This window comes from Cydia pomonella, chromosome 9 (genome assembly GCF_033807575.1).
Source record: "Cydia pomonella isolate Wapato2018A chromosome 9, ilCydPomo1, whole genome shotgun sequence".
NCBI classification, from domain to species: Eukaryota; Metazoa; Arthropoda; class Insecta; order Lepidoptera; family Tortricidae; genus Cydia; species Cydia pomonella.
Window position 1 is genome coordinate 15,021,727 of NC_084711.1, and position 18,469 is coordinate 15,040,195.

At 37.5% G+C, this 18,469-nt stretch overlaps 2 protein-coding genes across 3 annotated transcripts in view; one reads left to right on the forward strand and one right to left on the reverse strand.

Moving 5' to 3' along the window:
- Positions 1 to 18,469, reverse strand: part of LOC133521460 (ecdysone receptor) — a 378,815-nt gene that overhangs the window by 171,429 nt on the left and 188,917 nt on the right. The window lies entirely within an intron of this gene.
- LOC133521445 (uncharacterized) lies at positions 1,157 to 5,177 on the forward strand. The gene has a single exon (XM_061856406.1). It carries the CDS (start codon positions 1,223 to 1,225, stop codon positions 2,492 to 2,494), a length of 1,272 nt encoding a protein of 423 aa, XP_061712390.1. The 5' UTR covers positions 1,157 to 1,222; the 3' UTR covers positions 2,495 to 5,177.

Below are 18,469 nucleotides of genomic sequence, written 5' to 3' on the forward strand. Positions count from 1 at the left end.
CGCACAGGATCAATTGCGTGAATACCAACCGCGTGATGATTATAGAGAGCTATTGAATCTCACAATAATTTATTTGGGAGGTATTCCTGACAGTGAAGTCTCATTCAGAATGCCTGCTGGGCTTCACCGTGCTCGTTGGACGGCAAAAGCGATGTACTGTTTAAAATTATTTATGTTTCGGCATCAATTTAAAATGACCAAAAGAGAAGAAAAAGCAGTAAAAGATATTTGTCCTTTTACTGTCGTCATATACGTGAAGTATTGGTTCCAAGCACCTGCTAAGCAATTTGCACCACGAAATGATTTGCAACTGCTGAAAGACCTCATAACCTTTAAAAATATTAATCTGGCGATGGCCAACGTTGCTTTGAAAAAGTTTTTAGGTCATTTATGGTACTTATGTGAAGAACTTGTTTCATTTGCATTTTTCGACGATAAGCTTTCAATTGATATAAGAAAAAAATGGTCATTGCACTAAAGAATGAAGGGCTGGAGTATTGTCCCAAGAGAATAAGTCTAGATGCATATCATGGAAAAAGATATTGATGACTTTGTGACAAGTAACTCTTTAAGGTTCTTCCAAATACTTGGCATTTCATCACGATTTTTGAGCAAAGATGTTAAAAATTGGGAACGCCACGAAGACTTTAAAGCGGCAAAAAAAATAGTACAATCCATGCGGGTGGTAAATGACATCGCCGAACGAGGAGTGGCATTGATGGAGGAGTACAATAACTCAATAAGCTATTAACAACTAATGAAGACCAAAAACAGTATTTGCTTTTAATAGTAAAACAATTCCGAAAAAATTACCCCAACACCCAGAAATCCATCCTTTTATCATAATTTGTTATTTATGTTGTTGTTGTGTCATGGATACCTGATTGTGTAGTTGATAAAGATATCTGTTTTAGATATTGTAACTGCAATGTTTAACACTTGAAAGAGTTTTTTTTCCAATAAATCTGATTTTGCATGTAATACGTTTGTTTAATTTTATTTTACAAAGTTCAAGCTGCGGTAGCGACCTCTAATTATTGTCCAAAAATTATGAAAAAAATACTGTTACCTATTTTCATGTTAAATAATCAAAAGAAATGGTGCCCCGTTAAAAAATCAAAAAAATTTTTTTTTTCGCCATATAACAGAACAGTCGCGCGCGCGCATCTAACCGCTGCGGATGTGTGCACCTTTGAGCGGGTAGTATTTTGCGTTCGTCGCGATGGCTTCGATTGTAAAATGCAATACGTGCAATATTGTTATAGACGAGCTATTAGCATATGTGCAAAATAAAGTGTCGATCATGGACGAAGATAGTTTAAAACGAATTTGTGTTACGTCGTTTAAAAGTGATGAAATTAAGAGATCAAAAACATTACTATTTGAATCTCTTCCCGCTGACAACAAACGAATTATTTCACGTAAAGGCAAGGCGAAAGAAAACCGAGATATAGAGGATATTATTAATTTTTTCAAGGGATCTGATCACGTCACAAGACCAGTGTTTGTAGCTAGACAGTTGGAAAAACTTCCTCCGTTAACATTTAATAGTGTGGATGTAACGAAACTCTTAAAGGATTTGTTGGTTCTACAAAATGAGGTAAAGGATCTTAGAGAAAAATGTGTAACAGTTGATCAGCTTGAAAACATAAAGAAAGACATAAAGAAAGGATTCTCTGAGGATGCCCTTGACTCATCGCCGGCTTTGCAACATCGAAATGTATGGGTCAATACAAAGCGAGGTGCCTGCCTTGACAGTGGACCCATGGGATTGTCACAGATAAATGCATCACCGGAGAACAACTCCTTGCTTGCCTCTTCTTCTAAAACACCAACGGAATCTCGCAAGATAAACTACCCGACACCAAAAAAAACAACAAATAGCGACAGCGCGGTGGCGGCGGCGTTGGCAGCGGAGGAAGGGAGCGGGAAGGCTTGTACGGCCGGTACTGATAACACGGAGGGGTCAATAGCCGGCAATTTATCTGAGCAGCTGATCGATACCGCTACACATGTCAATATATCGCCTTTATCAGAGAACGCGAATAGAAAGTCTTTTGTTGACATTCTTAAAACTGACGGAGAGTGGAAGACGGTGCCAACGGGACGTCAAAAACAACAAAAGAATACCTATCGTTACCTCGGAAGAGTAGGTGTCTCAGGTGACAAACCTGGCAGGTTTCGAGCGGCCGAGAAACATGTTCCTATATTTATTACAAAGGTACATAAGGATACTACGGAGCAAGATATAGCTGACTATATATTTGAGCAAACGAGCGTACATATAAGTCTAGATAAAATTACGACTAGCAAAGAAAAACATTACCACGCATATAAGTTTTTTGTGCCTGAAAGTAAATTACCCATATTTCTAGATAGTAAACTTTGGCCTGAGAATATTATATTCAGAAGATTTACAAACTTTCGGTCAAAGTATACGAGCATTAGAGCTGCAGACGGCCTATGTATTTTACTAGATGACAAGAAGTCTTAATTTAGTTAGCTTTAATTGCAAGAATGTTAAGCGGTCGGTGCAGGCAATCCGACAGCTATGTAAAAGGTCGGATATAATCGCGCTGCAGGAAACGTGGTTGAGAAAGGACGAAATTGCCTACTTGGCCGACATAGATGGTGCGTTTGGGTACACAGGTACATCGGCTATAGATACTGAGTGCGACATGCTGCGCGGCCGACCTTACGGAGGAGTGGCGCTTCTATGGAACAAAAGTATATTCAATAATGTATCCGTAGTGAGGTGTGATAACCCGCGTGTGTGTGCCATTCGTATTACTATCGCTGAGAAGTCGTTCATAGTGTGTAGCGTATATATGCCGACGAACAAAGTGGGCAACTTGGTGGATTTCACAGACTGCCTATCACTGGTGAGTGCGATTATAGATAATGAGGACATTGAGTTAGCATATATTTTAGGCGATTTTAACGCCCATCCAAATGAACTATTTTATTCGGAGATGTTGAACTTTTGCCGCGAGCAGGACTGGACGTGTGCGGATATCGACTTATTAGGATTAAACTCGGGAACGTATAGTTTTATTAGTGAGGCAAATGGGTCTAAAAGGTGGTTGGATCACATATTAACTACAAAGCACGCTACTAAGAGTATAACTAATATTAATATACAATATGATGTACTGTGGTCTGATCATTTTCCTCTGTTTATACAATGTAACCTAGATATAGAGAAAGTAAATATGTGTAACCGTAACGTCAAACCGATGGCTGACAAAGTGAGATGGGGGGAGAGAAAACCCGAACAAGTTAGTTTATATACTAAGATCTGTCAGAAGGGACTTAGTAACATTGATTTCCCATGCGAATTTAGCAAGTGTTGTGATAGTCATTGTTATGAGGCTGGTCACAAAAAACTTATTGACAGTCTATATGTAACTATAATTAATATTTTATGCGATGCCGCCTCGACGAGTTACTCACATAAACGCTCGCAAAAAAGGAAAACTGTAATTGGATGGAACGAACATGTCAGCGAGGCGCACAGGGAGGCCAGGGAGAAGTTCAGGTTGTGGAATTGGTATGGGAGACCGGAGTCAGGTTATTATTATGATGAGATGCAGAGAAGCCGAGGTATTTTTAAAGCGAAGCTAAAATGGTGTCAAAAACACGCTGAACAGATAAGGATGGATATCCTTGCATCTCATCATTCTAAGCGTGACTTTCGTGGGTTTTGGAAAGCCACGAGGAACCTAAACAGTAAACCTGGCCTTCCTGCAAGTATTGAGGGCATAAGTGATCATAGGTGTATAGCCAGTTTATTTCAAAACCAATTTACTGTGGCGTCACCCTTAAGGTTGAAGTGTTCATTACTGGAGGAGGAGTTGAGTGAACAGGAGATCAAAATTAGATTTACAGCGAAAGATGTTATCGCGGTTTTCAAATCTATGGCACGTGGAAAATCTCCTGGTCACGATGGCCTCAGTATTGAACACCTGAGGTATGCAGGCCCTCACTTGCCGAGGGTGCTCGCTCTGTTGTACAACCTCTGCATTAGTCACGCGTACTTACCTGAGGCAATGATGAGGACTGTGGTAGTACCAATTGTCAAGGATAAGGGTGGTGATGTAAGTGATAAAACCAATTACAGACCGATCTCGCTAGCGACAGTGGTAGCTAAAGTGCTGGACAGTTTGCTTAGTACACAATTGGATAATTACCTTGATATACATCAAAATCAATTCGGCTTTAGGCCTGGACTCTCTACGGAAACTGCCATATTGTGTCTTAAGGAAACTGTCAAGCACTACACAGAGAGAGGCACGTGTATTTATGCATGCTTTCTCGACTTATCGAAGGCGTTTGACCTCGTCAACTACGATGTCCTCTGGCGGAAGTTAAAGAACACGAAAATGCCAGTTGAGCTGCGTAGAATATTTAAATACTGGTACCTTAACCAGAGGAATGTAGTACGATGGTCGAACGCTTATTCGGAGCCATACAGGTTGGAGTGTGGGGTGAGACAGGGAGGAGTGACCTCGCCCAAGCTCTTCAACCTGTATATCAATGAACTTTTAGAGGAGCTCAGCAGCACTACTATTGGATGCCACATTGGCGATACTTGTCTGAATAATATTAGCTATGCAGACGATATGGTGCTGCTGAGTGCCTCTCCTTGTGGTCTGGCGAAGCTAATAAATATTTGTGAGAAATATGCACTCGGTCATGGTTTGACGTATAATGTCAAGAAGAGTGAATGCATGGTCTTTCAAGTTAGAGGTAAAGAACTGCCACCAGTACCACCTATTAAGCTAAACGGAACTCCACTGAATAGGGTGAACCAATTCAAATACCTTGGGCATGTAGTAACCTCTGACTTGAAAGACGATGCTGACATTGAAAGGGAACGGAGAGCGTTGTGTGTTAGAGCGAATATGGTGGCCCGCAGATTTGTTAGTTGCTCAATTGAGGTGAAAAAGACTCTTTTTAGAGCATTCTGTACAACCTTTTACACTTCTAGTCTGTGGGCGTGCTATACGCAAAAACAGTACAACGCTCTTCGTATACAGTATAACAACGCTTTCAGGGTGCTGATGGGACTACCTCGGTTTTGTAGTGCGTCGGGGATGTTCGCGGAGGCCAGAGTAGACTGTTTCTACACTACAATGAGGAAACGCTGCACATCCCTGGTGCGCAGGGTGCGGGCTAGTTCCAATGGCATCTTGAGAGCGTTTGCGGAGAGATTTGACTGCCAGTGCCTGAATCACTGTCATATGATTCACGTACTGGTGTCCAAGCCTCTCCAGAATAGGTTAAAATATGAGTAGATATATTTGACTTAATTTAATTTAGTTTAAGTTAAATTTTAATCTTACGTTTAAATATAATAAGTTAAATGTAATATGATCCTAAGTTGGTCGAAATAAATGAATTTATATTATATTTATATTATATTATATATAAGGACCACCCTAATGGGCATTGTAAATGTCATCTGGCTCTGTGTGGTAGGGCACAGCACAGCGGATGTCATTCCAGATCTAGAGCAGAACGCAACTGGGGAAGTACCTCCACCTTACAGAAAATCGCAGCCAAATAACACTAGACCCTACTCATAGTGTTGTGTTCCTGCCGGTGAGTAAGGTTGCCAGAGCTCAACGAGGGGTGGGAGGGTGTTAGGGTCGGCAACGCGAATGTAACTCCTCTGGAGTTGCAGGCGTACATAGGCTACGGATACTGCTTACCATCAGGCAGGCCGTATGCTTGTTTGCCACCGACGTAGTATAAAAATAAATAAAAAAAAACACACAATTAAAATATTTCATACGACATGTGCTAATTATTTGTCTCAGTGTAAACAAAAATATATCATAATTATGATATCAATTTTCAAATTCAAAATGGCGGACATGTTTTATAACTTATTTTAAGAAATTATGAGTAGTATAAGACTTTAAAAAGCAAGAAATTGTTTCTTGCTTCTGTTTGTATATGTATCATGTAGTATTTGATGTTTTCATTATTTTTGAAAGTCCTCAGGGTGCCGATTACGAAAATGACATCCATTATGGAACCCAAGATGGCGGACATTCATTTTTCTTAAAAATCGGTATGGGTGTCATCTCCGAGGTTCTTCGAGGTTCCGATTACGAAAATGACGTCCATTTTGCAATCCAAGATGGCGAACATTATTTTTTCTTAAAAATCGATATGGGTGTCATCTCCGAGGTTCCTCGGGATCCGATTACGAAAATGACGTTCATTTTGAAATCCAAGATGGCGGAAATTATTTTTTCTTAAGTCGATATGGGTGTCATATCCGAGGTTCCTCGGGATTCCGATTACGAAAATGACGTCTACTTTGAAATCCAAGATGGCGGACATTAATTTTTCTTAAAAATCGATATGGGTGTCATCTCCGAGGTTCCTCGGGGTTCCGATTACGAAAATGACGTTTATTTTGAAATCCACGATGGCGGACATTAATTTTTCTTAATAATCGATATGGGTGTCATCTCCGAGGTTCCTCGGGGATCCGATTACGAAAATGACGTTCATTTTGAAATCCAAGATGGCGGAAATTATTTTTTCTTAAAAGTCGATATGGGTGTCACATCCGAGGTTCCTCGGGATTCCGATTACGAAAATGACGTCTATTTTGAAATCCAAGATGGCGGACATTAATTATTCTTAAAAATCGATATGGGTGTCATCTCCGAGGTTCCTCGGGGTTCCAATTACAAAAATGACGTCAATTTTGGCGGTTCTTGTTGGTGCAGATTTCAAAAATAGAGACCATTTTAGAATTAAAGGTGGTTGATATCACGGCTACACACATCGCCACCCATTTCAAAAAGTAGCGTCCGCCATTTTCAAAATAGATGCCATTTTTGAAATCCACACCCCTAAAAACCCAGAAAACAACACCCATGACGACTTTTTCAAAAAAGTGACGTCCGCCATCTTTATTTCCAAAATGGACGTCATTTGTAAAATTAGTACACATACATCATACAACATGAAAACTAAAAACATTTCCATCCTCTTTTGGGCAGTTGTGTAAGTCTGTGATAACCCTAGGTAGGTACGGAGACCTTGAGCGGTGTCGGCATTTACGCAAACATCAAAGGCGTCGGCCCACTGTTACTTTTTACACTGTGCTTTTAGTGTGTAAACGAAAACGTCACATGATATATCAAAAGAAAAGTCAAAGTCAAAGTCAAAATATTCTTTATTCAAATAGGCGTAGCAACAAGCACTTTTAAATCGTCAAATTTTACAAATATATTCTTAATCTAAATATCAGAGCAATTTATTGATGCAGTTATTATTGTTCTAAAAAAAACATTGAACTATTATGTATAGATATGGTAAACTTAATAATAAGAATTTCACAAAAAGATCGTCAAACATCAAAATTGTATAAAAATACTAGTCTAGAACCTTTCTAGAATAAAATCTAAATGTCAAAAAATACGGTATATATATACATTGAATTATCAATTTCATCATTAATAACATAACAATAAATAATTCATTCTTTACAATCACACTTAATCCCACGGTGTTTCATCATTCATGTAGTCTTGTGTGCTATAATAGGCTTTAGAGATAAGCTTACGTTTTACATAATTTTTAAATTTACTAACTAATTAACTTTTATCTTATACCTTTAAACGAGCAATTCTTGTATATATATATTTCTGTGATCTCGGAAACGGCTCTAACGATTTCGCTGAAATTTGGTATATAGGGGTTTTTGGGGGTATACAATCTATCTAGATTAGTCTTATGTTTGGGAAAACGCGTGTTTTCGAGTTTTCATGCGTTTTTCTTTCGACGCAGAATATGGTCACTAATTTCGTATTGCCGGCCACTGTCCGTCTGGTCCAGCGGGTTAAGACGCGGACTGCTAAACGAGTGTTACGGGTTCGAATCTCGCCCGGTGACTAACTTTTGTTTTTTTTTATATGTTCAAGTTTATATATATTTTTTTAATTTTTATTGTTTTACACAAGTTTAATTTAGTAATAAAAAATGACCTATGTAATAAGAGAAATCGACAATAGATGGCGTTACTCTGTGACAAGTGCTGTAAGGTTAAAATCGATTGTAAATAATAATAATTGTCAGTTCACATTTTACTTTTTAAGTTTATGTAGATTATCACCACCATATTACAATAAATAGTTATAACCGAGCAAAGCTCGGTCGCCCAGGTACTATATTACTAACTGTACTAGGTTGCCTTTTTAACAAGTTGGTCCAGTCCATGGTTGCCTACATTTTATATAAAAATCGGTTAATCTAGGCGACCATTAACTGGACCAACTTTTTTAATACGGCAACTTTCAAATAAGCTTTCATTTGATATATCATACGATGACATAACAAACAAAAAAACTATCCGTACGCAATCTTACAAGGCAACCTACTTGAAATGTATCACTGTGAATTTTGTCTTACATTTATTTCTTATCAGAAATAAATAACATGAGGGTGCATATACCTTATAACGTATCTCTATATAACTATCGGTTATCAATATTAGCATTAGCGGTTAACAACAACATTCCCCTTAAAACAAATAACTATCGCGAGGAAAATACCAAGTCCAAACATCTGAAAAAAATCGGGAAAGAAAAGCTGCAACTGGCTTTTAAAATGGTAAAAGGAAGGGTGGTCATCTGTATGAGAATGTGTTTTTTTTGTCTCTATTTGACCCAATGGTTGACTAGTAGAGAATGCCTTTTGGCATTAAGTCCGCCATTTGTGTTTTTTTTTTTTGTTTGTGCAATAAAGTTTAAATAAATAAATGATATTCATGTAACGCGATAACGAATTCTACGTGAACCAAACCGCGGGCAATACCTATTATAGTAACAACAAAATAACAATTTTCTATTGCTATTAATTTAAAACACGCTTTAGGAATTTTTTTGATGGACCGTAGACGCAGTCAAGGGCACCCCGCTCCCCACTACCGTTGTTCGCTGCCTCCTGCCACAGCGCGCGGCGCGCGCAAACTTGCCGCGCGTTTGAAACGTAACGTATTTATATAAGCAAGGAATATACATATCAGTAATGAGTGTCGCCGTGATTTTATATTTCTAAATTTTTGTTTAGTAACTGAGATCATTGTTGATGATCGATTATTATTAACTCTACAAACTTTAATTCAATATTAGCTATACTGCTTAACCTGAAATCAATATCTAGACAAGCACATTGTCTACATGTCTAACTTTTTACTAGAATACTAAGTTGATCGATAATATCGTAATTTTGCAATATCAGCAACTCTAATTCTATATTTACAAAATAACTCGTGTTTTTACGTTTACCAGAAAGCAGCTGTTCCAGATTTCTAAAAACTGAAAATTGTACATAAATTGAAGTGTTATTCGATATGCTAAAGTTTTCTTTAACTTTAATTCTATATTTACTTAGTTATTAGCAAAAATTAAAATATTTAAATATAACCGAAAGCTCAACCTTAAAATTTCTAACTTTTTACCAAAGTATTATTTAACATACTCCCAATGACATATCAAAAAAGAAAAAACTTTAATATTATCGAAACCTATTTTTGTTCAACCGCTGGTCTAGTAGTGAAATACTTTTTATTATTTATTCTGTTGTACGATAAATTACATTTTCCGTAAATATGTTGTTTTAGATTATGTATGACAGTTTCGGTCGGTCGTTTTCCATAACCTACCACAAGAAAATGGGATTATTTCAATGCGAAATAATATAACTAACTCACTATTCCAATAGCCGTCACTATAGATGGCAAACCGTAACCGGCTGTGTTGGGGACGATGTGTTGCCCTTGTTTCCTCGCCTTCACATTCGCGGAGGCTTACCCTTCATCTGGTTATTACTTGAACTATCTATAGCAAATACCCCTATAATAGACGTGGCACCAATAATGAGACGTAAACCACGTATGTATTTATCATATTCTACACATTGGGAACATGAACCATGAACAAGAGCCAAAGAGCTGCTAAGTTTCATAAATTTTCATCTGTTTTAAAAGAAATGGCGCCATACTGTGCAGGGCCTCTAGAAAAAATCTTAGTTATATGTATAAATAGAAAAAAAAGTTTTTATTTGCTTATAATGTTAAAATCAAATGCAGTATTTTTCGAGACACCATAAGAACATAAAATACGAATTTAACGCGCAAAGCGGACAAAAATTTTAGAGGTAGCAGTGAAATATGAAAAAAGAAACAAATTATCATACTGCCAAGTATAATTAAACATTAAAGAACATCACCATTCCGTTATCTTTATTTTTGTCTTCGTTTTTTGGCACGGCTACCTATGACATGTAACACGCAGTGGATTAACTTGAATTGAACCCTTTACTTCTACCAACTTCGTACTCTGGAGTTTCCTGTCTGTTCGTGCGCTATCCAGTAAATACGGGATAGCGCACGAACAGACAGGAAACTACAGTATGAAAGAGTTTACAATTTTTTTATAGATGGGCAAAAAAGCACGTGACTCCCATAAAGTTGCAGCCGTTCTTAGGCGGGTTGTATGTTTCTTTGCAATCCATGACAAAAACGTCGTTCGCCTTGGTCCTGTGCTATGCTTATTGCCGTTTAGGCGTACGGTTCAGATCGAACTATAACTGAATACATATTTAGGTCACTGAACTAAGCAAAGATGTTAATGAGGTAATTTTGGCATTAAATAAACAATTGATGCAAACAGTTCAGTAATGTCACAGCTCCGTCGAGTCAATAACACAGATTGGGCAAAATGTTGGCCGAATAAAGGAAGAGCTCAATCCGCAAGGTGACCGCGACCGGTCGTTTCAACGTATATTTTATAAAAATAACGAGCGGTTTCACAACGTGTCATATTAAAGACTAGACGCATTTATCAACATCTATTGGCATGTTTGAATGGATATTTGCATGTTTTTTTTTTAACCCCAGACGCAAAAAGAGAGGGGTTATATGTTTGACGCCAATGCCTGGCTGTCTGTCTGTCTTTCAGTGGCATCGTAGCTCTCCAACGGATGGGCCGCTTTCGAGGAGTTTTTTTTTACGTGAAAGAGAGTTTTCTTGCGGTGGTTTTTACCTATGTTTCACAGAAATCGATCCAGCAGTTTGAAGAGTATCAGTTCTTTGCAAAATGATGTAAGGCATTATTGGCATAAAATGGATTTAGTTGGCATATAGGGTAGGTGTTTATTTATCTTATTTTAATTTAATATTATTAATAACTGCATTGATGCACATTGGGGGGTCAGTATATGTAGCTTTTAACGTTATAATATTTTGGGACCGGAGACACCGCACCCAAGCTCTGTAAAATATACTTGGCTATGGAGATGACCATACAATCTCAAACATGTATTGAGATGACAGCTGGTACCGTACCCAAGCGAAGTGAACAATACTATAGTATAAAGGGTGGATTTCACCAGTGTACGGCACTGTGCAGCAGTACAAAAATGCTCTGGTTGAATCCCGCCTTAATAATACTTCCAGTGCAGGAATAATGTTTTTTTTTTATTTCGAAGTGTCCAGTGATAAACCATCATATACAATACTATTTATATACTTACCTTAAAGTAAACTATAGCATGCCACTAGTTGTCATCCACAAGTACTAAAGCGAATTGTCAAACTTTCCATAAAAGCAAATGTTAACGAACTAGCTTCGTTTACAGAAGGTTTGTTACCAACAATCTTTAGTAAAATAAATCGTACACTCTTCCATGAAAAATGGTTGGATTGTATTATACTGGTACGCAAAATACAATAGCAAAACCATAAACTATCGATATTTGCAATTCAAACAATTGAACGCAAACGTTACAATCTAGATAAAACAGTTCAGTTGATACCTTTTGAAGTATGCAAGGATGTAGGTAAAATTTTATGCTGCGGTATTGGTACAAGGAGTTTCTTGAAGAAAACAGAGTCATTCTGAATAACTAATATCGTAGGTAAGCATTCGATATCGTCTTATTCGCAATTCTTTCCACATTGACTTCTGTATTATTTTCCTGTTGTCGGTGGAATTGGCATTTTTATGAAATGGCAAGTCTTCACTTAAGTTAAAATTGCATCCGAGACATTTTCAAAGGGGAATAATGGTATGTTATTTTTTTGCAATATTATCAATTGTTTTATTTATATTGTTGACTAGGTTATTTTGTTCTCTGTTTTTAGTGCTCTCTGTCATATTATAAAAAAGGAAGATAATGTATGTATTTATACTATTTTATATAATCAGGTTTTTACTGAACCCATTTGCATATTATCTCTTCGAAATCACAAGTTTAGTCACCACATCTGCACAAATACGTCCACAGCCATAAATGGGAAGCCTTCAGCAAGCTTCAGCTTCAGGGGGAAGGAAATCCATAACTAACGATAGGTTGGCTAGTTCCGTGCACTGCACAAACGATATCACAAAGCTTAGAAATAAATGAAAAGTGGAAAATTCACTGTCTCGAGTGGGTGCCTTCCTTAGACACATATGAGTGATATAGTCGAAATATTCGCTATCATCGAGTGAACTCTCGATAGCTCAGTTGGTAGAGCGGTGCTAGTGATCCAGAGACGCGAGTTCGAGTCTCGTCCGAGACAGTGAATAGTCCACTTTTAATTTATTTCTAAGGTTATCTTTATACAGACATGTTGGTTACTGTAGAGTAAACTGCAATAATTCGCTAGTATTATTACAATTGGCCACAGATCTTTATTCGTAGGTAACCACTTTCGAAATAGCAAATGAAGTGTCAAACAAAATCAAACCGGTCCGCGTCTTATAACAAATCGTGCCCATATTTGTTATTGTGCTCTCATAAAGAACTGTATACAATTTAAGTTGAGCAATTTGCTATGGCGCAACGCAATCAGCCATATCGACCGGCTGCGCATCGTGCCCTTCGCTGAATACGGGCTATGGTCTTTGTCATGATTTAAATACATTGTTATTTTAATTTTAATGTCAAGGAATCTGAGGTGACTTAATGTTTATATGGAGCGTAACAACATTGATAGTTTTAATTCATATACTTTTCGTTGATTGTGACATACTGTGTGTTTAAAATGTATTTGTTATCCAGGAATAACAATGTATTCGTACTCAAGTACAATAAAAATGCCCAAAACCTGTTTACCTGCACTTATGTATTTCAAAAACTATTATTAAGTTGTTCCTTTGTTGTTTTTTCCAACTCGCGCGCGTAGCTGCTGAAAATGCTAATAAGTTGCATTTACGAATAGTAAACTCGATGTAAGTACTTTTATTCCTGTCCTTCCGATGTCCGTAAAGGCAACGACATATTTGATTAAACTAAATCGCTGCATTGGCAGATCATCAGACTTCCTTTGCCGATAAAATGGCTACGTGTTGTCCCTGAACCGATTCTATTTGAGCAATCTTTTCATCTATCCCTGCTAGACCAAAACTATTTCAATCATTAGGTTTCCACATCGGGTAGATATCTGGGGAAACCAGTATAAAAGCGTTTTCGGATCACGCTTAGTTATTACGGATCTTGAGGTCACGTTACAGTGGTATGTTCATGAGTTCGTCTCAGCCATGCATCGCGCATGCAATGAGAATACATAGCCAGGTCTGAGCAGTAAACCCACAGACTGTCATCTCGCAGAACCGATTTTACATTCAGCACATGTCTGGAAATCGCATTACTGGAGTACTCCCACGTGGGTACTGGGTGTTGTCGAATGTCTTGAAAATCGACTTCATGTGAGCTAGCTGGATGCGCCTTGGTCATAATATGACGAATGGTTTATCGTTTGGTCTTGTTGCATGTCCTTTTATATTTACACTTACAGCCTGCTAACATTTATAAAATACAATAAAATAAGAGTACCTACCGTTTTCCTGAACCTCCTCTTTTTGTGCTCTATAAATATTATAGTTAGACTTAAAAATTAATTACAAGGGAATTTCTAAGTAGGCTTTATAAGTTTTTTATAAAATATCAAAGAGCAACGTCAGATATACGATACTCAGTTATAAATTCAAAAATCTCATCACAAACATGATCGATAACATGAGTAGGCATTATGTTTCTAAAAGAGAACTCGTATCACGTGTTGTACGTAATCAAGCTCAGCAAATAGGCGCTATTGAGGGGTCTCCGTGGCAATGCCGCCGCAGGCACAAAATCCATGCACACTAGTGCTGGCGTTGAGTTTTTTTAGTTTGCCGTGAAAATAAACGTTACACTCTTTTCAATCAAGAAACTGTTTTGATATAAAAAAACCCATGTACGATTCATTCGCAGCGGTCACAACGCGATTCGCTTAATGAAACTATTAGTGGGCAAGATCATAGAAAGAAACTCTTTGTCAACGATTTACAAAGAACCCGACTTTCAAAACGTTTACAAATTATTCCAAACTTATAAAATGTCAAATCCCCACTTGTGAACTAGAAACAGCATTTTGAAATGAGAGTAAGAAATTAATTCAATTATTAACATTTAAATTATTCACGTACGACACCCCGGGTGTCGGTATATTCTGGAATTTTCCTCGAGAGCGCGAGATATTTCAGAAGTTCCCACATAAAGCGAAGTTGCGATTGTTCCAACTCCCGAAGACTGTTTGTGTAATAGTTTTATTGTTATTTCATGTTCCAATACATTTTTATGGGATGCGTTCAGGTGGGAAGGATGCAAATTTTAAAATGGAAAATATTACTTCGATTGCATACTATCTTCCGTTATAAGGAACTAGACTATAGATTTTAAAGTGTCTTTGTTTTCAAGTAATGGCTGCACTTTCGCGCTTCTTGCAATATGCAAATCGGTTGAACTTCGAGCAAGCAAAACAGAATGCGTCATGGTTTTACCGGTAAAGTTTTAAGATAACGAACTTGTTTATGTTCAGTGATCGAGCCACTGACGTTTATAATTAATTTTATTTACTGTACGTCCCTTTGTCCTGTCTGAGGGCAAAAAGTCACGATTACAATGGGTTCGTAGTTAGTGGATCTTAGTGAGTCAAACATATAAAAGTTACAACGAGGAAATGACGCCAGCATCCTTGGTACAATGCCTCAAGGGCCTACTTTAGATTTGGATTTAAGCTAGTTATAGTAATATCTCTGTATATATATATCTTTTTATTTTATTTTATTTTAGTATTAAATAAATTACACATGGTATGATGCTGGCTAACTTTTTTTTTATATTATGATATAGGAGGTATACGAGCAAACAAATGGCCTGATGGTAAGCCATTACTGTTGCTGTTGAACATCTGTAACACCAGATGGTTTGCAAGTGCGTTGCCGGCATTTAAGATGGGAGTACGGTCTTTTCTTGAAGTTTTGAAGGCCGTATCGGTCCGGAAATACCGCCGACAGTTCATTCCACAGTATAGATCGTGTCATTCACGAAGACGCGTGCCTCGTCTCGTAATGTATTTATTAAAGGTTAGATTTGACAAATCTGCGCGTCATCGTGGATGACACTATAGCTGTCGGTACATAACTGTGAACGTGACCCTACGTGATTCCCTTCCCCAGCCAGTAAATAGAACATAACATTGAAAAGGTTTTATAGCCAATACATCACCGCCCACTTCCCATATACTTTATAGCAATTGCGAAGAAATACATCAAAATATTATGCAGGAATTGAACCCACGTACAATCTCAACAGGTGCACATTGTTATAATGCGCAAAGATAAAAGGAATTTAATTAACAATAACAATTCTCAATAAATGCATTATTCATTGCTGACCTAAATACATTAGATATGTAGTATCGTAGGGGGTGATAAAAAAATTAAAACTGCCAATCAATCCAGAAGTAAGTGTTCTAATCTTAATATTTGGGCGAGCATCACGATGGCGGGTGTGTGTCAAGAAATCGTCACGTATATAATTGTATTAATTATGTTAAGAGTTTGTACAGATGTAGTGAACAATCCTTTTTGCCATCGTGTTTTCTCGGAAAAGTTCGTATTTCTTATGCTATTTCAGTCAGTCTCAGTACTATTTGTAAAATTTAGTTTCTTCTTCGCAAGTGCATTCGCAGATGAAAAACATTGTGTGTAACTCCGGGGGTAAGAATATTGCAAACTCGGGTCGGGTCGGGTTTTCGGGTCGGGTCGGGCCTGCGGCTGTCGGGAACTACCACCCTCGTGTCCAAAATTTCACTTAGCCCCCTCGTTGCACAATGTACTATTCATTAAAACCATCGTTACCTAACTCTAGCTTGCCAAGTTCTAGAATGGCGCTAGGGAATCTATACCCGTAATCACGGGAGTGATTCTTATAGCGCACGATTCACAAGAGCGTCGCCTCGCTGCAGTTTACATGCAAATGATTTCTAGATTACCTCCCATAGACTACGTGACTCAGTGTTGTTCTTGTAAAATTTGAGGTTGCCGTGTACGAAGTCTTAAAGTGTGATTCAAGAGAAAATATTAAAAATATTGTCGTATCTCAAAAAATCGTGAAGTAGTGCGGGAATGTGGGTAATGGAAATGCGGCTGTATGCCGTTTCCAAATTCAAAAATATATATATATATAAACTCAAAGGCTCTTTTACAAGTCAATAAAACATTTATAGTAACATCATATAGTGACATGAAAAATACATAACAACATTTATAAATACAACAGCCAAATATTACATTATAATAATCTTAAAATAAATAATTACTACAATACAGCAGAGATGGAACCCGGAGCTAATATTGCTTTCTTTTTCTCCATGAACCGATCATGAAAGTACTCAATGGGCTGAAAATGCTAAAATTTGACAAGCCGGTGGGAATCGAGTTCTTTGAACGATCCGCCACTGGTTCGTACTAAGTCAGCCCATATATATACGTAGAAGTCAATTTTACTTAATATTTTCAATTTACGCGCGCATTGACCATATACGTTGGACTCCACTGAGAAAAAAGGGTTGGGACCATGAGTATCCCAAAACGTTCCCTCTAGTGATCACTGACCAGGTGATCAGTGGCCCCAGCTAAGTGCCTAGACATAGTTACACTACGCCAGTGCCACGATGGCTCCAGCTACGACGCTAGACTAGTGCCACAATAGAGAGTGATAAAATCCAATGGCTGCAATCAAGATGTGACGAAATGATAGTGGAGGGCGAGGATTTTCAAACCCTGAGACTTGAGATCGGTTATTAAGAGGATAGTGGATGACTGCTGCCCCGGACAATGTCCGATATAACGGAAAAAAATGCACAATCTATTATACGCCCCTTCGTTTGACTTTAATAGATTTTTTGATTATTATAAAAGTTAGAAGCGAAAAACAAATTCCATACAATTTTTTAAAAGTTCCTTCTCTTGTTATAAATAATTAAAAAAACCTAACCCCTTCGTTAGTATACATCAAACCCATAGATGTGGTTAATATACATCAAATTGCGTAAAAATATTTTCTATAATGTTAATGTTCAAAGAGGAAAATTAGAGTCGTAAGTATTTTTAGATTAGTTAAATAATAATTGAAATAGAATTATATTTATTTACACTAACACAAAATGAAGTGTATGTAACATTAGTTGGTTAGATGTGGATTGGTAATTCCTCTAATGAAAACAAATTAGGGTCCTAACTAAAACCGCAAAAGCCTCAATTAGTACTTTTTAAAAGAATAACGTAGAAATTGTCCGGTTAGCATTTATAGCTTTATGGCAAAAGATTAATGGATGAATAAAATGTGTTAGGATAGAATTTTTCTTATACGTATCTAGTGAATAAAAATAGGCTAAAATAAATAATCATTTCACTTCATTTAACTTGGTAGCTCAGATGGAAGAGCTCTGGGCTCGCTATCTAGTGATCGTGGGTTCAAGTCCCATCCAAGACAGGATTTTTTTAACTTTTAATTTATTTCTAAGTTTAATAGCAGCGAATTTAAAGTGTCGTGAGACATACTAACATTAAACTAAGCGTAATAATTAAGCGTGCGACGCGGCGTGGAGCAGTACGCGAAGCACGGCAGTCGTGAACGCTGCTCGCACTGTTATTGCTTGAGAAAGGGGACCTAGGCTCTCCGAAACATGTTGCGAGAGACTAAAAACCGTAAAATTATTTTAATCTTAATAGCATCGTTCGCCAACTTTTTTGCATGATATAAATTTAATAAACATTTCACCAAACCGCGCGCTCCCGTTCCATCCATTAAACAGTCTCACACCGATATATTACTCCACATACGACCCGTAAAGCGAACGTACTCGTAAAGCAAATAAAAGAATGAATCTAACATAAAACGATAAAACTAACAAAGGATCATTTTCCTCAGCGTTCCATACACAGTTTATTACACTGGGATACCGGAAGCACTAAATTTCCGAGAGCACTTCGTTCCCGAAGCGGTATTCCAACTTAGTCATTTCAACTTGATTTGATAACTCGTTCTCTCGTTCTCTTGATCTCGTTTGTAAGGTGTAAAATTGTAAAGAAGATAATCTAGAAAATTGTAAAGATCGATTAAACTAGAA